Source organism: Phocoena sinus, chromosome 5, assembly GCF_008692025.1.
Source record: "Phocoena sinus isolate mPhoSin1 chromosome 5, mPhoSin1.pri, whole genome shotgun sequence".
Classification (NCBI taxonomy): Eukaryota; Metazoa; Chordata; class Mammalia; order Artiodactyla; family Phocoenidae; genus Phocoena; species Phocoena sinus.
Genome location: NC_045767.1, coordinates 131822114 through 131838235, shown reverse-complemented (window position 1 = coordinate 131838235; position 16122 = coordinate 131822114). Strand labels below are relative to the sequence as shown.

The window sequence follows — 16122 nt, the reverse complement described above, 5'->3', positions numbered from 1 at the left end:
GTATGGGAAGGTGCAAGAATCTGGGGTCATTGAAATTCTTCCTTAGATATGTATCTTAACTATCTAGGGGCCCATATAGTCAAAACACAGATGCTTCATTTTGTTTTTTGTCCCGAATTCCTTTCAGTGTTTACCGTAGGTCAGTGATTGCAGTGGCAGACGACCTGATCCTTGTAGAACTGGATGGCAGGCAACATTCTTTGTTTTACAACTCCCTCCCTTTTGATCGTAAGTTTAACCAAGTTTTGGGAGGCATTTCGTGACCAATTTGTCCCACAGCACTAATCCATCCTGTATTCCTAGGTCAGGCGAGGATGTCATTGACAGGCCACACAATGTGCTACTTCTGGATTAGGCCCTGTTAATAACTTAAAAATTCTCTGGATCATTTGTCTTACCAGTCTATTAAGATATAGGAAATATTTTCCCTTGTTCCTTTTCCCATATCTAGATATGCACCATTACAGTTAAATTTGTATAGGGCTATATATGTGATGAATTGCCTCAAGATGTTGAGCCGTCATTAGTTTTGCCCAAGACCTTGTTACACATTGGGTAATGCAAGAAACCACAATCTTATACAGGGTGTAGGTAATATAGCTAGTAACATTAATAAGATCATAAGTAGAGATTTGAGCATGAGCTTCCAGAACCAAACCAGAACCAAAAGATCACCAAGACAAGGAAGTGGATCACTAAGGCAGAAATCAGATTCTTCGTGTGAGTCACCAATGTGTAACTTTAGAGAACTCATCTGGCATGAAAACGCAGCATTCAGTTTGAATAGTGGCACAGGTGCCTGCCTCTTTGAGATGTGGTAAAGATATCAAGGGCCATGTGTTTTGTAATACTGCTTTTTCTCATCACAGAGATCTCAGAATTCTGTAGGTTCATAGCCTGATTACTATTGTTGAAGGCCTGTTGGGTGACTTTTGTCAAGGCTTTGATGTGGGTGATTACATCTTCCAGTCCTACTGAAGCCACCGAAATAGCTGTTAAATGGCCATGCCAATGAAATACAGATCTCTTGATCTGTCAGCCTTGTATACATTGTAGATTTGCTGGAGTCATATCTAAATTGGAACACTGAGCCCAAGGGAGTCCTAGGATACATCTGCCTGTCCATTCTGGCAGAAGCCAGGGACAGAAATTGGTGCCACAAAGCTATTGAATTCCATTAGGTACAACCCAGTATCCTGGTCACCTGCCCCAGTCTCTTGCATACCAGTGGCTATCTTTAAGGGAAATGATTGGTTGGCATTTTTCATAAGGCGTCAGCCTAATTTTCTAGTGTTATCTGGCTGATGATCTTTAATATGATTTAACTGTTCCCAGCCTAGGGGGGGCCCTTAAACTTAAATGACCGTAGCCCAGTGTTAGCCGTATAAATCCATCCTGTACCTGAGGGAGGGTCCCTTCTAATAATTGGGAAGTTATGTTCTTTGACTGAAATTTAGCTCATTGCTCTGATGGAGCTTGAGGAACTTGAAAAGAGAACTCATGTCGATGGCCAGGGCCGGAAAAAGTATGATTGATTGGCCAAGTGAGGGGTTCCCATGTAGTAATATCAATAGTGGCCCTACAACTTCTTTCTTCTAAAATAAATTTTCTAAGGGCCATCCAGTTACAGCCTTGGAGATAAGAAATCCACCAAGGTAAACCTGAAGTACTGGATGTAGATAAGTGACCACAAACCCAAATATCAGATTGATTTTTGGAATTTTTATAGGATTGTGCCATGATAGAAAACATTTGATTCACGTGCAGAAGTCCAAGAAATCAAGAAAATACTATAAATGATCATACGGGTCTGGTCTGGTATATTAGTATAGCATATTAGTATAGCTGTCTACTTCTGATACTGTCTTCTTGTCCTGTGGGTGTCGTTTCTCCTCTGAGCATTGCTTTAAGGTGATTTTGAGGCCAGCAGTCCTCTCTGTAGACCAGTCTGGTGCAGGGCCCCTTCTTCAGAGGGAAATATGAATCCAAGAATCAGTCCCCTTTAGTTTCACCATGCATGAGCTAGTTATGAGTACCTGATAAGGGTCCTTTCATCTAGGTTGGAGAGAGTCCTTTAAATGATGTCTTTCCAGTATATTATCTCTTGGTTGCAGGTCAGGGGGCATCTGTCTTTATTCAAAGATAGATTACTGTGATAAGCTTCAGAAACAAATTTAGAATGTCCTTTGTAATAGTTCAATTAAATCTTACAATAATGCAACATAGTAACAAGGAGTCTAGGAAGTTGAGTCTCAGGCAGTCAATACAAATCACAAAGACAGTTTAACAACACTAGAAATTAATACCTACTGAAACAACTTTTTTCTCTCTAAAATCACCCTCATTTCTGCCACACATAGCCAAATTAAGATCACATAAGGCTCTCTGAAATTGGTTTTGCTGGAACTTGTCATGAGGGATCTCAGACTGAACTTTTCAAAGGTCTCTCAAGGCCAGAAAAGCCATGCCAAGGACTTGGCATCAGATTCTGCCTGCAATACCTACAGATTTGGGTGGGTTCCTCTCAAGGTCCACAGAATACCTTGAGATCCATGCACCTGCCAGGAAGTGGCCTCCCTTATTCACCTGATAAGGCTTCCGGGAATCCTGTAAGCAAAGTTCTAGGTTGTTTTTCCAAGAGGCTTTATGGTTCCATAAAGTCCACCTCAGTTCTTTAAAGCTGTCTGGTCATGTCTGATTTTTGCATAGTCTCGAATATGACATTCCATCCAAAGTCATTAATGTAGCCAGTGTTTCCAGTTATCTCCTATTCTGTCTCCTGTTATGAGGAGAACAGATTCTTATTGAATTTATGCAAATAGTAATATTGCCATGAGAATAAGAATACTAAGAGTTTCCAAATTCTGGAGGAATCAGAGAGAAAAGATAACTGTTTCAGTTCTGCTTACAAAGGTATAATTTACCAAGTTGCTATAAATTATAGTTAGCTTAAGAGGAAAGAGCAAAAGTTTTCTCAAATCTGGAAAAATAAAACATTAAAAATAATCAGAAATTTTTCAGTCATAAAAATTATAATCATCTTCATCAGTTCAGTCCCATGTTATTAATTCTTGATCTTCTGTTAACAGTTTTGTGAAGCCATCAGGTTCTCCATTAGAATCCTTTAATTTCTTACCCAGTTAAGCAGTATGATCTGAAAGTTACCAGAAACCTGTGCTTGTCAAAAAGTCCTTTCTATGAATCTTCTTGGAGATGAAGCATTTTTGTAAAAGCATCAGAGTAAAACAGTAACTGTGTGTAAATGACAAAAGACTTAAAAAGGCACAGTTAAACACCTGATTACAATGCGTTTGTCAAAGAAATTTGGTTATTTTCATATACTATTACAATATTAAATACAAGATTAAAATATTTAATGAAATTATAAAGTCCACCATATTAAAATATTTAATATAATATTAAAATAACTAGAATTATGACATTATACCAGGACATATGTAAATTTTAGAAATTTCATATAATTTTTAGAACATTTATATTAATAACATTTACCCATACAGTATAACCTAAGAAGGTTTATCACTACTTATTTGATAATGCTAGCCATGTAATTTAACATATCAAATAAGCCTAATTAGTTTAATATTTCTCTTTGAGATGTTTCAGGGGCCCTTTGAAGCATCCCAAAGATAGTTAGAGGTCAAAAGAACTTCATTTAGAATTTGAGGAAGTTTGTGAAAGTTACCAAGAGTTTTTAAAACACTTGGTCAAATAGGATTATAGGTCACTGTGAAACAATACTTATTCACTTAAACAAAGTGACAATAAAAGATTTCAAAGGCAAATATAGAAAGTTACAATAGAGTACTTAAAAAGTAAAAAAAAAAAAAACTTCACAATTGGTTATCAAAATCATATAAATATTCCAAGAAAACTTTGTCTCCTTAACAGAGAACCAAATTCTAGTTTTTCACCATCTTACCATTAACATTGTAATTCATTTACTCAATTAAGTTTATTCTAATCTTAGCCAGTCTAGACCATGCACAAAACTCTTTTCTCAGCATTTCTTTTCCACATCATTCTATTGATATAACTTCCTTTTTTACCTTTAGATTTTTTCCCCTATGCTTTTCCTTGTTCTCTCTCCTTTAAAAATTTTTATTGGAGTATAGTTGATTTACAGTGTTGTGTTAGTTTTTGCTGTACAGCAAAGTGAATCGGTTATACATATATCCACTCCTTTTTAGATTCTTTTCCCATATAGGTCATTACAGAGTATTGAGTAGAGTTCCCTATGCTATACAGTAGGTCCTTATTTATCTATTTTATCGATATATACAGTAGTATGTTTATGTCAATCCCAGTCTCCCAATTTATCCCTTCCCCCTTCCACCCCTGGTAACTGTAAGTTTGTTTTCTACATCTGTGACTCAATTTCTGGTTTGTAAATAACTTCATTTGTACCATTTTTTAAGATTCCACTTATAAGCGATATCATACGACAGTTTTCTTTCTGTGTCTGACTTACTTCACTCAGTATGACAATCTCTAGGTCCATCCATGTGGCTGCAAATGGCATTATTTTGTTCTTTTTTATGGCTGAGTAATATTCCGTTGCATATATGTACCCCATCTTCTTTATCCATTCCTCTGTCGTTGGACATTTAGGTTGCCGCTGGCTGTTGTAAATAGTGCTGCAGTGAACATTGGGGTGCATGTATCTTTTTGAATTATGGTTTTCTCCAGATATATGCCCAGGAGTGGGGTTGCTGGATCATATGGTAACTCTATTTTTAGTTTTTTTAAGGAATCTCCATGCTCCTTTTTCTCTTTCTCTCTTTTTAACCTCTCTTGAGGACAAAATTACTTTCTTTTCCCTTAACAAAATGCATTTTCATTCCTTATACCTTGTTTTTTCCTTGCATACAAAGATGTTTCCCTGATTAATTTTAGTAGTTTTAATGACACATATTAACTAGAATTCTCAACTCTTAAAAAACCTTACTTTCTAGTGAAAACTAAGAAGTAAACAATTTTAAACTTTCCTTTATGTTAGCATCCTGTAGATTGACAAACTTATGAGTACTGTTTATAATTTCTAAAAAACATGTGCTTTCTTATAGAAAATTTCTCTGTGTGGCACCAAACGTATTTATTAATAGTCCTGAATATCTTCTTTTCTCTGTAAAAGGATGTCTATGTTTAGTAATTAATGTTTCAGTATATTATTTTATTTTGGAATGATCTAGATATTCAGTAAACTTCCATCATTTAACCTAATTTAGCAAAACTCTAAAGTTTCAAGTAACCATATATTTGGAGAAACTGTTTTTAAGTAGACATACCATAAAACATAATTATCCCTAAAGGGTTCACCTAAAAACTCGTATCTCATTTACACTTAATTTACTTATAAAAATTTCATCATACCAAGTTATTTTTCTTGCTGACAAATTTTGTAATAGAAATAAGATCTTAGTTGACTTTTAATAAACTTAGGTACAGTAAAAGTATTATACTGAATGTCGATGACTCTGAAGAGTCTGTATTAATTAAACCAGCAAACTTAAACTAAGTTTAATACCAAATATTAATTTAATACTGAATATTTCCCAGATCATGTGAACCTGAAATTCATTTGGGTTAGTTTCTTTTATATTTCTGAGACTATATATAAGTGCTTAATTTCCTTTAAGCCAATTAAGTAGCGCTCACTTACAAATTAATTTTGGCAGTACTATTCAGAAGTAAAGACATATATCTATAATATACACACAGGCATGTAGACAGATGTAATCAGAGATCTCATAGCTTCATTGTAAAACTTAGTGGTGAATCGGGTATTACAATATAAAACTTACTAGTTTATAAATAACAGTTGGAATAAGTTAAGTTTACTCGCTTGGGTTTAAAAGGCCTCTTTTTCCCTTTTTTTCCTCAGTCCCAGGAATTAAAGATGGTCTAGATAAGAGTAAGATAAGAGTTCTTGAAAGCTCTGGTAAGACATTTATATCTCAAAGATGCAGGGAGAGAAATGCAAGGTCCTCCTAGAAGGACTTCGTGCCCCGAGGGTCAGAATTTTGCAAGATGTTTTATCAAGCTGCCTTTCTCTAACTGCTTATGCAAAAACCAGTTTGGGAATGCCAAAAAAAGAGCCCCATCTTGGCCATTTCAGGGAGGATTTCCTTAATTCTTAAGTAAGTAAGTACTTGCAAGTGTAAGTTCTGTATAATATGTAAACCTGTCTGGGTGTTGGTCAGGGGTTATCTGACACCCCTTTTTCTTCCGTTCGAGAGACTCTATTTCTCATTTTAAAATTGGTTTGTCAGAATAAAATCACTACTGAAAATTGTGGTGGGCCGATGTGCGGTTTGTGAGCTTATTAATTCTTCTAGGTGTCGCCCTAGAGTCGTTTTAGCTCTTTTACGTGTCTGGGTTTCTCTTACTGGCAGCCTAAAAATGCTCTGGGGGCCCTGAGCACTGAATGGCCCATTCTTACGTGTGCGCCCCTGGCTGAATGAGTCTTTAAGGAGTGGCGTTCCCTAGGGCCCTGCTGCACAGTGTGGGGACTTCCACTCCCATAAATGCCTCAGTCGCCCCAGAAAGCTGTAATCGGCCTGGAGGAGCTGTGTGTCTTCTCTTCGGAGCTGAAAGCTCTCCTGCGGTATCTTCACTTTTATTCTGACAAATCCTGTTAAGGTAGATGATTTGAGGAAACACATCAGGTCAGCCTCCTACCTAATCACCCAGTCTGAACCTTCCCAGTGTCTTTCAGATGAACAAAATCTTCCCATTCTCTCTCAGCTGGGCGCTTTCTCAGAATCTATCTTACAAAGGAAAAGTCGTACCCACTACTGAAGAAAACTCAGGATTGTCAACCAAGACAGGAGATCCGAGACCAGGAGAGACTCAGCCAGATTCGTCTGGACTCTCCAGGGAGGCACAAGGGCCCTTGCTGGTACCAAGGTCCAGGTCCTCGGAGAGTTCAGGTGAAGGAGAAAAGTCTGCTCTGGGTCCGCTCATGGTTGCCAGAAAACTCTTGACTGAAATAAAAGTGCAGAACACGAGAGCAGTGATTTTGGGGTTTCTTCAGGGGCCTTACTGAAGACTATAGCCTCTCAGATAGCTCCGAGGAACTGCTCCGAAGAGGTAGGGAAAGAGCCAGCATACGTGAATTGTTTGGGCTGGGAAATACATATAGTCAGACGTACACCTTGGTAAGATCACTGCTAATCACAAAAAAACCCTCAGGTATCTCAAGTTAATGATTTTAGTGCTTATTTATGCAAGAATCTGGGGTCATTGAAATTCTTCCTGATATGCATCTTAACTGTCTAGGTACCAAAAAACACAGAATGTTTCATCCTGTTTTTCATTCTGAATTCCTTTCAGTGTGTACCGTAGGTCAGTGACTGCAGTGGCTTATGACTTGGTCCTTATAGAACTGGATGGCAGGCAACGTTCTTTGTTTTGCAGGCTCTGTCTAATGGGTTTCAGGAAAGCAGTATATTGTCTGCACTGTGAGAGCTTCCGGCATCTACAGTTAAGATGTACAATAATCTTTTTACATTGGTGGCTTTTATTTTTAAAACTGAACAGTTACCCCACTTTAAAGATGAGAAAAGAGAGGCTTAGATACAGGACGTGGCAGAGCCTGGACTTGAACCCCTGTCTATCCCACTATCCACCATATTACATGGCCTGTTGGTTATTGTTTTCTGCTGGTGTCAGCCTATCAATAACCAGTGTTGTGATTGGACCAGTCCTTGTGGTTCTGATATGATTGCAAGACACCCTTCAGAAATAACCAGCAGGACACTTTGGAAAAAAAATAAAGGTACGTTACTTACAAGACCTGTAAATTACATGGCACACCGGGGCCACACAGTAAGGTGGGGTCAAGGGTGGTGGAGAGAAAGCAAGAGAGTGGGAGTGAGGGTCTGGGGTTCTGCTGTTTTGGGGGTTTGACAGTGGGGCCCCAGGGTTTCATGGGCTCACTCTTTGTAAATTTAAAACATAAGAGCAGGAATTTAATGCGTGGGAAGAGAAAAAAAACAAGTGGCCCGAATGGTCAGTTATCAAAATCGACCAAGATCTTTGAAAGGAGCTTCAGCGGGGAGAGGCGGCCTGGCTGTGTGGCTGGGAATGTGTTTATTCTTCTCCATTAGCCATCTTCTTCGAAGCGGATGATTGCACAGCCAGAGCTCTTGCATTACAAAAAAAGGACAAGAAACCCCAAACTGTCAGGGCTTATACTGCAGTTAGTTATCGGTGTAGATTGGTTAATTATTGGTGACCAGATCTGCCTGGCGGAAACCCAAAATGTTCACGTTGTAGTTTTGTGAAGTGTAGTATGTTACAGAGGATACGTGGAAGGTATCTGTCTTCAAAGTGTCTGATTTTTTTAATTTTTAGAAAAAAAAAGTAAATACGCAAGAGCACTAAACTAACATGACAGACTTCTGTGTATCTATGATCAAAGTTTACACAGATAGTACTTGCTTCAGGTTTCTTAAAAAAAGAATTACTGAAGCCATTGAAATTCTTTCTGTACGTCCCCTTAATCCTCTTTCTGTCCTCTCACCCTCTTTTCCTGCATGGACAAAACTCTTATGAATTTTATGCATATCCTTTCATGTTTTTATATTTTTATAATATGTGTATTAAGACAAAGATCTTTTTACATAATGCTTTTATTAAATACACACATTTTATATACATGTCCTATACATAATTTCATACTCATACACAAAATCTCATAGCCATAAACAATGAAATAATCACACTTACAAGGCGGCCTCCGTTCTAAGAACTTTACATGTATTAACTCATTTAATCTTAATAATAGTCCCATAAGTTATGTACTCTTATTCTCCCCATTTTACAGATGAAGAGGGTGAGGCACAGAGAGATTAAATAACTTGCCCAAGGGTCACAAGCCGTAAGTGGCGGAGCCGCTGTCTCTTATAGATAATAATGTTTGAAGTGTTAAAGAAACAGCTTTACATAAGCGCTATTATATTGTACTTAATATTCAAAAACTTGCTTTGTACTCAGCATCGTTCTTGAGATTCTTCTATTCCTTTGGACAAAAATTCCATAAAGTGCCGTGCTTTATGGTTTCCATCATATGACTTTACTGTCTTTGTCCGTTCTCATATTAATGGATGTTTAGTTTTGTTTCTCCCAGTTTTCTGTATTACAAGAGAATGCTGCAACAAACACCCCTGTACTTGTCTTCTTGTGCACTCATGTGAGGAGTCTCTCTGGGGCCCTAGCTGGTAGTAGAGTAGCTGGGTAAAAGGGTATTTACTTTTTCAACTTTTCCAGATATCGGCAACTTTTTCTCCCAGTTGTTTATGCCTCAGTGCACAGATTACGTTCCCACTAGTCAGAGACGGAATATACATACAGACAATGGCCAGACCATATATAAAAAGGGAACTCTGACAGAGAAAGACAAATATCATATGATATCACTTGTATGTGGAATCTAACCCAAAAAATGACATACATGAACTTATTTATAAAACAGAAATAGACTCACAGGCATAGAAAACAAACTTATGGTTACCAAAGGGGATGGTGGGGGGAGAGATAAATTAGGAGTTTGGGATTAACATAAACACACCACTATATATAAAATAGATAACCAACAAGGACCTACTGTACAGCACAGGGAACTATATTCTACTGATATATCTTGTAATAACCTATAATTGGAAGAGAATCTGAAAAGGAATATATATATATATCATATGTATATCGTATATGTATAACTGAATCACTTTGCTGGACACCTGGAACACAACATTCAAAATTAACTGCACTTCAGTTTTTAAAAACATGGGTAAAAGATCACAAACGGCCAAAACAAACCAGAACTCTGACCTGGAACCTGCAGAAACCTGCCCAGAAAACCAACTCCTTATCTACAATAAGCGGCCCAGGAAGCCCGCTTGCTTTGAGTCAGGCTTGCAGAAGCCATTGTCGTAATTAGCATTTGACTGATCCTTAGTGAGGTGGAGCCGTTGTATTAAGACAGTTCTTTCCAGAGGTCATTAAGGGATTTATTATAGTAAGGTGTTAGGAAATTACCTTTTAAAGTAGGGGAGGATACAAATGTCAGATGGGTTTAGCTTTATTCATTTTTGAAGAGAAAGGAAGTAGTCTAGAACCATTATCTTAGACTTTTTCTTTTAAGCAGAAAAAGTCTTGTTTTTTTTCTTAACTAAATTATGTAGGACCATAAACAAGATGAAAACTGGAACACCTCAGGTAAAATAAAGTCAGTAGTATGGTTCCACCCACCCGGCCCCCTCCCCTTCCTTCTTGCCTCCCCTGCCCCCAGATCACCGGAGACCCCCTTGGTGGAATCCTAGGGCTGGGTGGTAACTTACAAGATGCTGTAGGATGCCTCCTGGTGAGAGCACTTGATGAGATTTTTCATCTCTCTCAGCCTCAGTTAGAAGGGGAACTTGATAAATTCTACAAGACTTTGGGCTAAACGTGTTCTATTTCTTTGGTCTCCTGGCAGGCAGGAATTTGTGGATGCTTATGTGAATTATGTCTTCCAAATCTCAGTTCATGAATGGTACACAGCTTTCTCCAGCGGCTTCCTAAAGGTGTGTGGTGGCAAAGTGCTTGAGCTCTTCCAGCCTTCGGAACTGAGGGCCATGATGGTGGGGAACAGCAACTACAACTGGGAGGCACTGGAGGAGGTAAGCCTAAAAGGTGCGGTCTGTCCCCTCTGAGGGAGCAGCACAGGCCTGGGCACAGCGCCCAGAACCCGGTCTCTTTCTTTTTTTTTTTCTTTTTGCGTTACACGGGCCTCTCACTGCCGTGGCCTCTCTCGTTGCGGAGCACAGGCTCTGGACGCGCAGGCTCAGCGGCCATGGCTCACGGGCCCAGCCGCTCCGCGGCATGTGGGATCTTCCCGGACCGGGGCACGAACCCGTGTCCCCTGCAGCGGCAGGTGGACTCTCAACCACTGCACCAGGGAAGCCCCCCGCCCCCCCCCCTCCCCCCCCCCCCCCCCCCCCCCCCCCCCGTCTCTTTCTTAAGTATTCTGTGGTCATGTAGGATTTGGAGGCCTCCTGCATCTCTGGTTATTTCTTACTCTCCAGTGCAAATGGTATACAGATGTCCACTTGTAATATTCTTCTGGAAGATGATTTTTTTCTTTCTGTCTTTTTTGGGCAGACTGCCATCTACAAGGGAGATTACTCAGCCACACATCCCACTGTGAAACTATTTTGGGAAACATTTCATGAGTTCCCATTGGAAAAGAAGAAGAAGTTTCTCTGTAAGTAACATCAGTGTGGTATCTGTCCACATTTCAGTTTTGCATTTGGTATAGGATGGTATACTCCATGGTGAAGTTCAGCTCTTTTAAATGGTAAAGGACAAGTAAGGAAATATATTTACATTTTTTGTCTTAGTGATATCTGAGGCGCAACAGAGGTGGTTAATCCTTATTTGTTGTGTAACGGGGTGGGTTGCATGAAAGGAAGAAAAGCATTTCACTGATTTTTAATGGCTCGAAAAATACTAGTTATTTTATATGAAGGCGACTCCTTTATTACATTGATGAAATCGAATTGTTTGGATTAACCTCCCTTTCTAGCCTTTTGAAAATATTAGTGTCTACTGCAGATGTAACTGGGGAGATGTGATTTATAATAGCTTTATTGAGATTTAATTCACACACGCATACTGTTGCAATTCAGCCATTCAAGGTGTACAGTTTCGTGGTTTTTAGTATATTCAGAGTTGTGAAACTATCGATTAATTTTAGAACACGTTCATCACCCCCAGAAGAAACACTATACCCATTAGCAGTCTTTCCCCATTTCCTCCCAGTCTCCCACCGCTTACCAGTCTGCTGTAAAAGGGTATTTACTTTTTCAACTTTTCCAGATATTGGCAACTTTTGTGTCTATGTGTGTCTCTATGGTTTCGCCTGTTCTGGATGTTTCATATAAATGGAATCGTATAGTAAATGGTCCCTTGTGACTGGCTGGATGACGTTTGAGAATGGTAGTACATTTGCAAAGGAAAATGAAGCCTAGTTTACATGAGCAAATTACCCTTTTAAAAATAGTAGAAATCCTTGTGTCATTGTATAATCAGAGTCATAAATTAGCCATTGAATAGCATAACATTTTTATCAATATAAAATGAGAAAAACAGAGTTTGAAAGGCAGTCTCTTTTGCTTTATAAGAATGAGCATATATTAGTATTAATGCAAGATTTACCCCCAGATTCTACTGCTCCCATGGAGTAAGGATGAGAGGAAGCGGAGATCTTACAAAAGAATTCCTAAAAAGAGCCCTGCTTCCCCCTCTGCCCAGTTACATGGGCCCTTGAGAAATAGCAGCATATGAGTCAAAAATGGCAGGATAAGATTTGCCAGTGGATCTTGTGGAACTGTGACGATCAAGAGGCACTTGCCCTTGGTCCGGGGATTTCCTTAGAAGATGTTTGTCTGTTCAGAGACCATTGGACTTTCATAAACTTTTATTAACGTTACAGATTTGGCAAGAACGTTTATGTATCATAGCCTCAGGTAGTGACAGGTTATCTGAACTTGCTCCTTAACTAGTGATTTCATTGTATCGATAGTTAATTTTCCAGCAGTTCAACAAAGAAGGTTATCTAGTGCTGGAAGACGGGAAAAGACAGCTGGGTTGGTCTTTTTTTTTCCCTCCAAGTCACAAGTGTGTCGCCAGAGGGAACTGTCTCATATAGTGTCAGTGTCAGATCTTCTGGTTTAAGAGAAATGGAGAGACAGGGAAAGGCAAGCAAACAGATCCCAAATGGAAATTCACCAGCCAAGGGGGTATAATAAGCACAGATACTTGAGGGGAGAGGGGAGACCCTGAGGCCCCATGGTCTGTGGGTTTCTGAGGTCAGCCCTTTTCCTAGGTCAGCATTTCCCTTCCTCTTTGATTTTGTGAAAGGTCGTTAACATTTATGAGGCCATACGTTTCACTGAGGCCATTTTTTATTCGGGGGCATTTTTGAGCATCTTTCCATTGGATGGATGCTTTGTGTCAGTGTATAATTAGGGTCTGAAATTAGCCAATGAAAAGTATAGACTTTTTATCCATCTAAAACCAAAACACAGGGCTTGAAAGGCAATCTCTTGCTTTATAAGTGAGCATTTATTAATATTAATACAACACATACTGGCACAAAAAAGTGGTCGTACTTCTCACATGAGCCACAGGGTGTCACCCCGTCCCTTCTGTTCCTCCCTGGGCCGCAGAGAGCCGCTCCCCATTTACCTAGCTGGTGTTTCCCATTCTCTTTCTCCGCAGTGTTCCTGACAGGCAGCGATCGCATCCCCATCTACGGCATGGCCAGCCTGCAGATTGTCATCCAGTCCACAGCCAGCGGGGAGGAGTACTTGCCCGTGGCCCACACTTGCTACAACCTTCTTGACCTCCCCCAGTACAGCAGCAAAGAGGTCCTGTGTGCACGGCTGACCCAGGCCCTTGACAACTACGAGGGGTTCAGCTTGGCCTGAGGCCCCCCAGCTTGCCCCCGACTCCCCTTCCTTCCTCCACGTCCACATTGAGGCCCATACAGAAAATCATGGGGAGTGAGTTGTGGGTTTTTTTTTTTTTTTATTGTATAAGTGGGTCGGAACTTTTGAATCCTGAACCCGATTGATGCATTTCTGGGGTGGTAAGCAGTGACCTTTTTGAAAAATCAGGGGTTAGGGATGGGGTGAAAAACTGGCCCTTGTCTGAGAAGCGATTTTGTTTCTAAACGCAGTTCCCCATCGTTCCTTGCACTTGTGACTACGCTGTACTCTGCTGGATAAAAGGGCAGTGGATTTTTAAACTCGCATTCCCCAGATGTCTCTCTCAGCCCTGACCTTTCCTCATGACGCTTCCTTGTCTTCCTGACTTCTCATTCCTCTGCAAGAATGATTTGACTGACCTGTCCTTTCTCACCTGCACGTGCAGAACATCTCCTTTCTCTGCAGCCTTGGAAATGCTCCTGGCTTGTTGCCGTCCAACCCTAAGGACTAAGAAGGAGAGGATTACTTCAGAAATTCCCAAGCCCAACGAGCTGAATCCGGGTCTATGACTTTGGCGGAACTCTTGCGAATTTATGGGAGCCTTTCATAAACCTGCCTTTTGCCTAAAAACACAGTTCTCGAGGGACTGGCCATCTCCCCATGGCTCTGGCTATTCCCGGCCCTCCTCAAAGGGGTGCAGAGCCGCGTAGCTTCGCAGCTGAGCCGACCTCGGTCTGGTGGCCCCGCCAAGCCCTTTTGACAACAAGATGAGGTAACAGGCCCTCACCCTCTTGCATCATTTTGCTTTTGGAGCAGGTTGCATTAATCTTCTAAGGAGTGTTTTCTCCCAGAAAAGTAGAATAAATTTCTTAGCCTTTTCCCTATCACTTTCTGTCTCTCCCACTTCATCTCTCCTCCCACCCTCCTACTTTTCTCTTCACTTCACCCCATTCTCTGTTACCTGACTTAATGTCCCTTCCTCTCCTCTCCTCCTGGTGGACGCATGCAGTCTATTTTCCTTTTCTATTTAAATTGCAAAATTTCTACTCAGATTTTTTTTTCCCCTCTTCCCTAACTGCTAAGACTTAAGGACATTCTTTATTATGGAACTTTTGTTTATTGCATTTGGAATGTGCGTTTACAGTGGGATTTCAGGAGGGATTGTGCTTGAAGCAAATATATGTATTTCAGAAATCATGACAACACACTCAACCTTCTTCATCGTGGGCTAAGAAAATTCTACATGAGCAAAGAATCCATGTCAGCCTAATTTTAAATTCCTAGTCACTAGAGAAAAGACTTATTTATATAAAATGAAGTATTTATGAACCGTGAGACAGCGTCAAATCTCACTGAAGGATTGTAGATTTTTTGCTTTTTGTTTTTAAAACTTATTGGTAGTTTTTCAGTCTTTATAATACAAGATTAAAAAAGATACAGTTATATGAAATGTTTATTTTCTATGTGTGTGCCTATAGTTCAGCATTATGCAATAAATTTGCTGTTTTAATGTAACCAGAACTATTTCTTCTTGTACTTGCAGAATGGGTAGCTTGCTTTCAGTAGAAGAATTAAGTCATCTACCCGAGTAATCTAAGAGAAGGTCAAACTTGCTTCCTGCCCCAAGAGAGTAGAACCAACTGCTGGGAAAATGAAGAGGAAAACAGGGTAGGGGGGGAGCATATGGCATGAAGGAGGGCTGGGATTTCTGAAGCTTCTGATGGGTGAAAAGGCATTTCTCACGGAGGGGAAGGCCTTAGCAAGGGCTTGAACATGGGGAAGTATTTAAGGAAGGGCCAGGAACAATTCGAAGGGGAGCATCAGGGGAAACAGAATAATGGTAAATACGACTGGGGAGAAAGACAGTAAGTTTGGGGCTGAGGAACCAGGCTAAGCCTTGGACCTTCAAAATGTTCAGAGCCTTGGGGTGGGGGAAGGAGGCAGTGATATGAGTTGAGCCTGGTTTTAAGGAAATGCGGATAAGGGTACTTGTGTTGGAATGGAGTGGGAAGGACAGCAGCGGAAAGAGAAGAGCTGTGCGCAGGAGGGACGGGGGAGGGGGGGGAGGGGAGGCGATGGGAGCCTTCAGGGAGAAGGAGGAACTAAAGGTGAATCTAAGACTTAGTAATCTAACGGCTGGTGCTAATTAGCCCACTTACACGAAGCAAAAAATATTTTCAATAAGTTTTAAAAATTACCATGTACTGTTTTTACCAGACTTAATAGATGGTTTAAAAGTGGTAAAGAGAACAGTAGCTTTCCATTAATAAGTTCCATTCAACAAACACTTAAGAGCATACAGAAGTGCTCAGTTTGCAGGACAAAAAAAGCCTGTTACCTTTAATTTTGAATGAAAATAGCCAAGTTAGTTTAAATTTGAGGAGGGGGAGGTCCTTCAGAATCCTCATCCATGGAATAAGGAGATTGGACCAGATAATTTCTAAGGTCACTGAGCTCTAAAATTACTGTACATAGAGATGCTCAATAAATTCTTCTAAATGTTTCTTGCATGAATGAAATTCTGTGCTGCTTTTCTAAAAACGATTTTTTGGGGCATATTCTCCTCTTTTTTTCCTTTATCACTATTGCTTTAGAAGACTCTTTAGGTAGGCATTTCTAGATTTAC

At 40.0% G+C, this 16122-nt stretch overlaps 1 protein-coding gene across 6 annotated transcripts in view; it reads left to right on the top strand.

The window, feature by feature from the left end:
* Positions 1-16122, top strand: part of HERC3 (HECT and RLD domain containing E3 ubiquitin protein ligase 3) — a 138239-nt gene extending 122117 nt beyond the window's left edge. For 4 of the 6 annotated variants that reach the window (XM_032631845.1, XM_032631843.1, XM_032631844.1 and 1 more), the window contains 3 exons: positions 10502-10685; positions 11167-11269; positions 13288-15013. In XM_032631845.1, coding sequence (XP_032487736.1) covers positions 10502-10685; positions 11167-11269; positions 13288-13496 — 496 coding nt within the window. In that variant the 3' untranslated portion in view covers positions 13497-15013. The other 2 variants (XR_004349898.1, XM_032631841.1) reach the window with 2 other exon arrangements.